General features: G+C 37.9%; 1 protein-coding gene across 1 annotated transcript; it reads left to right on the top strand.

Annotated features, from left to right (window-relative positions):
* Positions 1-353: 353 nt before the first annotated feature.
* Positions 354-7,907, top strand: LOC139924899 (transmembrane protease serine 9-like). Its single transcript, XM_078285657.1, has 10 exons — positions 354-458; positions 571-718; positions 901-1,042; positions 1,338-1,613; positions 1,697-1,866; positions 4,076-4,097; positions 6,260-6,393; positions 6,573-6,714; positions 7,341-7,595; positions 7,679-7,907. Exons 1-10 carry the CDS (start codon positions 398-400, stop codon positions 7,847-7,849), a joined length of 1,521 nt encoding a protein of 506 aa, XP_078141783.1. The 5' UTR covers positions 354-397; the 3' UTR covers positions 7,850-7,907.
* The last annotated feature ends 2,548 nt before the right edge of the window (positions 7,908-10,455 follow it).

The following is a 10,455-nucleotide window of genomic DNA, read 5'->3' on the forward strand; positions in this document are numbered from 1 at the left end:
GACGAATAGGGCCCAGGAGGGTGATAAACGATAATTAGGTAGAAAGGCAGTGGCAGGATACCAGAGTGTCTTGTCTTGTTTTATCCTTTGCATTTTTTATGAGTTGAAGCCATGACATACTCATTACATGTGCTTCAGCCTGCTGAGCTACCAGACACACAAGCAGTTGATTTAATCAGTTTCATTGAAAATAGTATGTGAGAACACATCTCTCCTGACCTCACTATCTTCACTAAAAGACATTAACTGTAGAGTTGCACTGGTACAAACAGGATGTGGCTGTCAGATATAAGGAAATCTATATGTGAACCACAAGGCTGTGCAGACTCTGCTCTATACAAGGACTACTCTGCTCTATTTGACATCATCATTAGACCAGGTTGAGTGTCCTGCCTGCATGATGCGTGGTTTGCACACATTTCTGCTTTTTCATGTTCTGACATGTCTGGGACAAAAAGGTAAGACTCTCTCAGGAGGGAAAACTGATTAGTATTTATCTTTTGGGCTTACATTAACTATTTGTGATCTATATTTCTTTCTTTCATTTATCTATCTTTACATTCTTTTCAGCACTTGGGAGTAAAATCATAAATGGGGAGAAGGCCCAGGAGAAGTCATTGCTGTACATGGCATCAGTGCAGTATAATGGAAAACATGTATGTGGAGGATTCCTTGTCAGCGAAGAGTTTGTAGTCACTGCTGCCCACTGCGACTTGAAGTGAGTTACTTTTCCTCTACAAGCAATCTCTGATTACTTTGATTGTAAATCAAATCAGAAATTTAAAGAGTGAACATGACTTTATGTTATATATGCCTAATATTTTCAAAAGTGATGAATCATTTTTTTGTGGCACTACATGAGAAAAACTATTGACAACTTCTCACTGATCATTTATTCAGGACAAATGCCAAAATGAGTGTTGTTCTTGGCACCCACAACCTCAAGAGAGTGAATAAGAAAACAATGAGATACAATGTAATGAAATACAAACACCCATGCTATGAGGACACCGAATACGGAAATGACATCATGCTCCTCAAAGTAAGCAGATATTTATTCAACCTAATCTAATAGTCATGAGTGACATTGTGGCATTTTACAGTCCTCTGCAAATCCCTTGTGTTTAGTTAAGTTTTTGTTTTGTTTCATTTAGTTCAACAATTGTAAAAAATAAAATGTATAGCAAAACATTGTCAAGCATGACGCATTAAAATCAGAGACTTATTTCTAATGCAATTAAATGTAAAAAACATGGTGGTAAATGAATAGCAACATACATACATAACATTACTACAAAAAAACAAAACAAAAAAAAAACAATTTTGTGTGTTTCTAGCTGTCTAGGAAAGCTAAACTAAGTGAAACGATCAAAACAATTCAACTTCCAAGTCAGGATGAAATCATCAAAGCCAACACAAAGTGCATTGTAGCTGGATGGGGATACATTAAAACTGGCGGTACGGCTGTTAATAACCTGAGAGTCGTGGATGTGTCTACCATCGACCTGGACGTCTGTCAGGAGGAATGGAATCAGATTTCAGGAGGGCCGCTCACCCTTCCAGCCAATATTATCTGTGCAGGTGGATATGAGACAAACAAAGGATTTTGTCAGGTGTGTTGTATTCCTTTTCCCTACAAATATGAAATGTCAACTGGTATGAATGAACAAATTGAGATATGTTTTTTCTCTCATAGGGTGATTCTGGTGGCCCTCTGGTGTGCAATGGGACGGCAGTCGGCATTGTATCTTTCAACTACCGTGAAATCTGTGACTACCCAACTGTACCCAACGGCTATGTGGAGATATCAAAATTCCTTCCCTGGATCGAAAAGATTCTCAAAGAAAAGGCATTCAAGGTGTACTAGTCTCACACAAGAAGCTTTGTTTCAACATACTTCTACTATATTTAGAGGTATCGTAGTATCTGAGTAGTTCTGTCAGTGTCTGCTGCTTAACCCAATGCATAATAAACTTGGTTTATTCCATATACTGTTTTGTTTCTGACTCCATGCTCATTATTAGAATGATATAATGATATATAAATTAATAAAAAATGCATGGAACTTTTTCCAACATTCACAAACAATGAATGCCTCTCACACAAAATTATTGCTGGTGTAAACCACATTATGTGTTACTATATACTAAACTTATGAGTCATCATTAGAATTTTGCTTACAAAATAGTTCTGTTTTAAATCACATGTGTTTTTGAAATACTGAATTTCAGGTTGCAATTGTTTCTAGGATGGATACATATCATTTTCTAATGAAGCCCCTCATACAGAGTAGAGGAAACAGGAGGTTCTGGCAGGACTCGACCCAGCAGACCAGCAGGGTCTTGTGTGTTGGCTCTAAAGGGAAGAGTCTTAACCACTCCTTTCTAACTCTCCACCCCCACTGCTGGAGATACAGAGACACTGGCCTCACAACCTGAACCCAAAAGGCCGTACAGAGCCCCACACACATTCAATAGTGTATCAACATTTGAAATTAAAAGGTGCTTCTTCCCTGCTGTTTATGCTGATGAACCTTAGATTATTCTGTCTGTATCCTAGCACAAAAAAAAATAAAAAAATACTAAAACAGTCTTTGTTCCATGCTTAATAAAAGCACATTCACTATTGTGGTTTGTCTGACATCTTTTACGGTGCATGAAACAGAATGTAAAAATTGCAGTATTCTTTTTTTTTTTTTTTTTTATCAAAGAATAATATGTTTTGCTAATGAGTGATTAAAAAACATTATGATTCCTTCATCACCCAGAGATGAGGACATCAGTTGTGGTCATGGTGCAGGTGACCACAGGCTGCAGTAAGTGATGTGAAACAACACCACATCCTTTTTTCAGTGCTTCACAATCAAGACAAACAAAACATTGACAAATGATATAGATCAATAAAACAGGACAATGAGGCAAACCAGTATTAAAAATAAATAGATAAATAAAACCAAATAAAATTAAATGTTCCAACCACATTTGAATAAATAGCAGACAAGGCAAATAAAATAAAATGACAGAAAAAAACAAACTAATAAGAGCTAAATATGATAAATAGGCCTTAGATAAAAATAAGTTTTTGCAGAGTGATTTAAAAGATGATACTGACTCTGCCAGCCTGAGCAGGCAAGCCGTTCCAAAGCCACAGAGCCCTGATGGAAAAAGCCCGGTCACCTCTAGTCCTTGACCTGAACACAGGAACAGTCAGAAGGTTCCTGCCTGAGGATCTCAGACTGCACACAGGTTCATACAGGAACAAAAGTTCATTATGATAACTAGGGTCCAGGCCATGCACAGCCTTAAAATCCTAAAGCCACAGGCAGTGAGCATTAAGCTAAAGTACATTGTTTCACTCTTCTTGCTAGTCAGCTACCACCACAACACTGCAACATTATTAAATTGAAAGAAAATGTGGCTGCCATGGGCATGAAAATAAAAACTGATTTGCCCAATTACAGGTCAACATTTGTCTGATGAAGGAGATTTTTTTTTTAATAAATGGAAGACAGCCACACTGATAGGCAGGTTAATTAAAAGCTCAATTTGTGACTTCGGTGGACTTGCACTGATGGAGATGCTGCGCCCTCTCATGGTCAAAAGGCAGAACGACTATAAAATTCTTATTTCAAACATGTCTGACTCTGGCCCTCTCTGCTGGGTATAATGAGGTACTGACCAGATAATAACAGCAAGAGGTATTGCATCTATATCCAATACTACGTTGGTATCTGACTGGATTGGTAAAGACAAAACAATAAAGATGTGATGTAGTCAGACTTGTATAGTACTGCAGACACACTGAAGAATGTGTCCTTATCTGAGATACTTCTTACAAGTCACATTTTTTTTTGAAATGCTTTCAATTGTGAATTCAGAAAACACACAAAACAGAAAAAGTACATCCCAAACAGGGTCAGAGTGTGTGTATGTGTGTGTGTGTGTGTGAGTGTGCGCTTGTGTGTGTGTATGTGAGAGAGAGAGAGAGAGAGAGAGAGAGAGAGAGAGAGAGCATGATTGGCAGATGTGTGCCTGTGCCTCATATATGTGAGTGCACATGTGTACATGTGTGAGAGCACTAGACAACACTACCTGCAGGCAAGGAAATGAACAGAAAGGAAGGCTGGTAGGGAGAGACCATGCAATTATGCATCCAAATACAGTAAACCCAACATCTAACGGACATGGAAAGAAAACTCCAATGATTTTGCATGCCTGATTTTGTGTATGCATGTGCCTGCATACATGTATATGTGTTTATGTGCAGGTGGATATTTGTTTGCATCATATGAAAGCATATTTTCCAGTTGATACATAAGATTAATTATCATCACTCTAAATTGACTAAAGGCATGTTTAATTCTGGTCAATTAAAACATTAACAGACTGAGTAATAATATTGCTGTGGTCATCTAGCAGTCATTTATATGATGAAGGTAATTTAGATTGAAACATTTGGTCTGTAGAGCATTAAGTGGTTTCATGAATGTGAGAACATCAATGCTCAAGTCTGAAGATGGTAACTGTGGTTTCCAGCTTCTGTGTTTCCTCTATTTGGTCAGGGGGGAAAGGAAATGTTTGAGTGTGCGGTGAACACAACTGTCAAAAGATGATAACACAAAGATTAATAATCGCATAGATCCTCACCACAACTAGTGCTTATTAAAAGTGGTATAGTTTTTTTTATTGTAACACTTCAAGATTTTAGCTTTTATTTGTGTATTATTTATATTTATTAGGTATTATACAATGGATGGCAAATTAAATGAATGGTGGAAGAGAGTCTGACAGATGTGACAGAACTCTGAGTTGAACCCATGACATACTGACTTCATGATATGTGCTTCAGCCTGCTGAGCCACCAGAAACACAAGCAATTGTTTTAGTTACAGTTTCATTGGATATAGTATGTGAGACCTCACTAAAACCACTGACCTCACTAAAAGACAATTGCACAGGTACAGACAGGATGTGGCTGTAAGAGTTCAGATATAATATAATCTAGATGGGAACGACAAGGCAGACTCTGCTGTATATAAGGATCTATTTGAGACCACCATGAGACCAGGTTGAGTGTCCTGCCTGCATGATGCGTGGTTTGCACAAATTTCTGCTTTTTCATGTTCTGACATGTCTGGGACAAAAAGGTAAGACTCTCTCAGGAGGAAAAACTGATTAGTATTTATTTGTTTGGCTTACATTAACTATTTGTGATTTATCTTCCTTTCTTTCATTTATCTATCTTTTCATTCTTTTCAGCATTTGGGAGTGAAATCATAAATGGGAAAAAGGCCCAGAAGAAGACATTCCTCTATGTTAGGCTTGACCCGATTAGCGGCTGGATTCACAGCAAAAGAGGCGGTGGTACGGTGCAACCAAAGGTGTTTATTCACCCACAAAAATGACATAACAAGACAAAAATGACACTAAGTTGCAAAAAATGAGAGCATGGCTATGAGCAGCTCTCCAGGGTCCTACCAATAGCTGAGGCAGATGAACACTGGCAGCCCTTTATACTCTGCCTCAGGTAATTAACCTGGATGCTACCAACTATAGGGGTCACTTGCATAACATTCAACAATACAATACACTGCCCCCTTTAACCTACCAGTCTACATATCTATCCGATACATACAGTCAAATTGATGTTGCTCTCAAACAATAAATACTGCAACATATAAACAATATACATTTGAGTTCAAACACCCACACAACACACAACACCCCCCCTGCTATCCCATCACATGGTCCCTCCCGGAACTATATATAGGTGCTCGGACACCCCGGGGAACTCTTTTGCCCGAACACCCTGGAACACAGACAAGACAGCACAGGTAAGTGATTGCATGAACCAACAATTAAAACCCTTACATTGCACCACTGTAGTATTGCACTTAGAAATATATATTGCACTTAAGGTATTGCACTTAGAAATATTGCACTTGCCCATACCAAATCATGATATTCAACTAAACAATGAAAACCCATTTCATGTCAGGTTGAGTACTGAACATTTGTTTGTTTCCTTCAGGTGGAGCTTCAATCCTTGACCATGCTGAGTAACTGCTCCAGCAGGACAAGATAAAATAACTCACACAAACAAACTTAAAATGTTTAGTAAAATATATATATATATTCAATAAAATACTTTAAATCATGACTCTGTTTGCAATTATTAATGCTGTGCAAATATTACTGTGCAAACTATGCTGTGCAAACCATTTAATAAATCAAAGTGTACAATACAAATGTGCAAATAGTGCAAAGGATTAGTAACGAAGTGTGCCTTCGTTACACTCTACATGGCATCAGTGCAGATTGATGGAAACCATGTTTGTGGAGGATTCCTTGTCAGCAAAGAGTTTGTAGTCACTGCTGCCCACTGCGACCCGGAGTGAGTTACTTTTCCTCTACAAGCAATCTTTGATTACTTTGATTGTAAATCAAATCACAAATTTAAAGAGTAAACACAACTTTATGTTACATACAGCAAATATGATCAAAAGTGATGAATAATTGGTTCACATTACAAGAGAAAAACTACTGACAACCTCTCACTGATCATTTATTCAGGGAATATGGCAAAATGAGTGTTGTTCTTGGTACCCACAACCTCAAGAGAGTCAACAAGAAAACAATGAGATACGATGTAGTGAAATGCAAACACCCCTCCTATGATGGTGTCCAATACGGGAATGACATCATGCTCCTCAAAGTAAGCAGATATTTATTCAACCTAATCTAATAGTCATGAGTGACTTTGTGGCATTTTACAGTCCTCTGGAAATCCCTTGTGTTTAGTTAAGTTTAATTTTTCCTTTCATTTAGTTCAACAATTGTAAAAATTTAATGTATAGAAAAACATTGTCAAGCATGACGCATTAAAATCAGAGACTTACTTCTAATGCAATTGTAAAAAAAAAACATGGTGGTAAATCAGTAGCAGCATACATTAACATTACTACAATAAAAAAAAGAAAAAGAAAAAAATAATTATATATATACTGTATATATATACATGCACACACACACACATACAGTATATATATATATATATATATATATATATATATATAGTATGTACTATATATATATATTTTATTTTAATTTTTTTTTGCAAGTTGGTAGTTCTAATACACACTATATTATAATGCTGTACAAAAAGCTAACAGCAACATTCAAATAAATCATTCTGCAGCTCTATCTTGCAGCCATTGTTTGACTTTGAACCTAAAGATGTGCTGACTTGAGGTCTGTTTAACAGATGGATAGAGGAAGTTTGTCGTGATATTAAGCCCTACTAGTCTTTAATTTTTACTTTTTGATTCTGTGTGTTTCTAGCTGTCTAGGAAAGCTAAACTAAGCAAAACAATGAAAACAATTAAACTTCCAAGTCAGGATAAAATCATCAAAGCCAACACAAAGTGCATTGTAGCCGGATGGGGATTAATTAAAACTGGCGGTACGACTGTTGATGACCTGCGAGTCGTGGATGTGTCTACCATCGACCTGAAAGTCTGTCAGAGGGCATGGAAACGCCTTCTAGCCAATGTTATCTGTGCAGGTGGATATAAGACAAAAAAAGGATTTTGTCAGGTGTGTTGTATTCCTTTCTCTACAAATATAAAATGTCAACTGGTATGAATGAACAAATTAAGATGTGTTTTTTTCTCTCATAGGGTGATTCTGGTGGCCCTCTGGTGTGCAATGGGAAGGCAGTCGGCATTGTATCTTTCAACAACAGTGACAACTGTGACTACCCAGATCTACCCAATGTCTATACAGAGATATCAAAATTCCTTCCCTGGATCAAAAAGATTCTCAAGAAAAAGGCATGTAAGGTGTACTAGTCTTACACAAGAAGCTTTGTTTCAACATACTTCTGTTATATATAGAGGTATCGTAGTATCTGAGTAGTTCTGTCAATGTCTGCTGCTTAACCTAATGCATAATAAACTTGGTTTATTCCAAATTATGTTTTGTTTCTGACTCCATGCTCCAGAACGATATAAGACACAGAACAATGTATAAGTTAATAAAAAATGCAAGGCCTTTTTTCCAACAATATATTGACAAAACCTCTCAGGTTAAGTTTGATGTTGTATGTTCAATGGACATACAGTAGGGTTCAGTGATCAGGCACAAGCAGAAGTTTCTAAAATCAGATAAACTTTGAAAACATTTGAAAAATGCCTACTCCCACAAAATGATTGTTGGTATGATAGTAAACCACATTATGGGTTACTATATAAAAATAACTAAACTAATATACTAAACTTATGAGTCATCATTAGAATTTTGCTTACAAAATAGTTGTGTTTTAAATCATGTGTTTTTGAAATACTGAATTTCAGGTTACAATTGTCTCTAGGATGGATACATATCATTTTCTAATGAAGCCCCTCATACAGAGTAGAGGAGACAGGAGGTTCTGGCAGGACTCGACCCAGCAGACCAGCAGGGTCTTGTGTGTTGGCTCTAAAGGGAAGAGTCTTAACCACTCCTTTCTAACTCTCCACCCCCACTGCTGGAGATACAGAGACACTGGCCTCACAACCTGAACCCAAAAGGTCGTACAGAGCCCCACACACATTCAATAGTGTATCAACATTTGAAATTAAAAGGTGCTTCTTCCCTGCTGTTTATGCTGACGAATCTCATATTATTCTGTCTGTATCCTAGCACAAAAAAAAGCAATCTTTGTTCCATGCTTAATAAAAGCAAATTCACTATTGTGGTTTGTCTGACATCTTTTACGGTGCATGAAACACAATGTAAAAATTGCAGTATTCTTTCTTTTTTTTTTTATCAAAGAATAATATGTTTTGCTAATGAGTGATTAAAAAACATTATGATTCCTTCATCACCCAGAGATGAGGACATCAGTTGTGGTCATGGTGCAGGTGACCGCAGGCTGCAGTAAGTGATGTGAAACAACACCACATCCTTTTTTCAGTGCTTCACAATCAAGAGAAACAAAAGATTGACAAATGACATAGATCAATAAAACACGACAAAGAGGCAGAGCGGTGATAAAAATAAATAAATAAATAAAACCAAATAAAATGAAATGTTCCAGCCACAATTGAATAAATAACAGACAACTTTGGAGAGTGATTTAAAAGATGATACTGACTCTGCCAGCCTGAGCAGCCAAGCCGCTCTCAGACAGCCAGTGGATGGCAAATGAAGAGAGAGAGTGAAGAAGAGAGTCTGACAGATGTGACAGAACTCTGAGTTGAACCCATGACATACTGACTTCATGATATGTGCTTCAGCCTGCTGAGCCACCAGAACCACAAGCAGTTGTTTTAGTCACATATAGTTACAGTTTCCCTGGAAATATTATGTGAGAACACATCTCTCCACTGACCCCAACATCTTCACTAAAAGACATGTAGAGTTGCACAGGTACAGACAGGATGTGGCTATAAAGGCCTGGATATGCTTCCTCAGAACTGCTTCTGAGAACCTCCCAAAACGAACTTCCAGAAGCCCTGAACCTTCATGGTTCTTCAGAACAATAGGGTCTGTAGGAGGAGCTGCAGGCTGTCTGTCAAACAAGGGGGAGGGGTGGTAAACAGGAACTAGTCATGGGTCAGAGGTGAAAGCCTGTGTTTCCTGTTGTCTGTTCAAAGAAATGGCGGCAGGCTTGTTTCCCATGTCACAGGTTTATTTGTGGCGCTCTGCTACAATATTGGCACGAGCCACCACAAAATCAAAAGTTGGTCAGCATATATAAATTGATCTAAAGCGATCTGTAGGGCTGCGCGTCGCGTTATGTTCTCTGTCGCACCAGAGACTGATCTCACCGGCGCTCACAGCTGCTGCTCCAAAGTGGATTCAAAAAGCCAAAGCAGCCACTGTATTTTTACGCACAGCTATTATGCACGGCACCATAGGTCATTTAACTGATAAACGTGTCGCGCTAGCCGAGTAAGTGATGTGAAACAACACCACATCCTTTTTTCAGTGCTTCACACTCAAGACAAACAAAAGATTGACAAATGACATAGATCAATAAAACAGAAGGACAATGAGGCAGAGCGCTGATAAAAAATATTGAAAAATAAAACCAAATAAAATGAAATGTTCCAGCCACATTTGAATAAATAACAGACAAGGCAAATACAATAAAATGACAGGAACCCCCCCGCCCCCCCCCCAAAAAAATAAAATAAATAAAAAACAAAAACAAATAAGAGCCAAAGATTATATAAAAGGCCTTAGATAAAAGTACGTTTTGCAGAGTGATTTAAAGGATGATACTGACTCTGCCAGCCTGAGCAGGCAAGCCGTTCCAAAGCCACGGAGCCCTGATGGAAAAAGCCCGGTCACCTCTAGTCCTTGACCTGAACACAGGAACAGTCAGAAGGTTCCTGCCTGAGGATCTCAGACTGCACACAGGTTCATACAGGATCAAAAGTTCATTATGATAACTAGGGTCCAGGCCATG

This window comes from Centroberyx gerrardi, chromosome 9 (genome assembly GCF_048128805.1).
Source record: "Centroberyx gerrardi isolate f3 chromosome 9, fCenGer3.hap1.cur.20231027, whole genome shotgun sequence".
In the NCBI taxonomy this organism is placed as follows: domain Eukaryota; kingdom Metazoa; phylum Chordata; class Actinopteri; order Beryciformes; family Berycidae; genus Centroberyx; species Centroberyx gerrardi.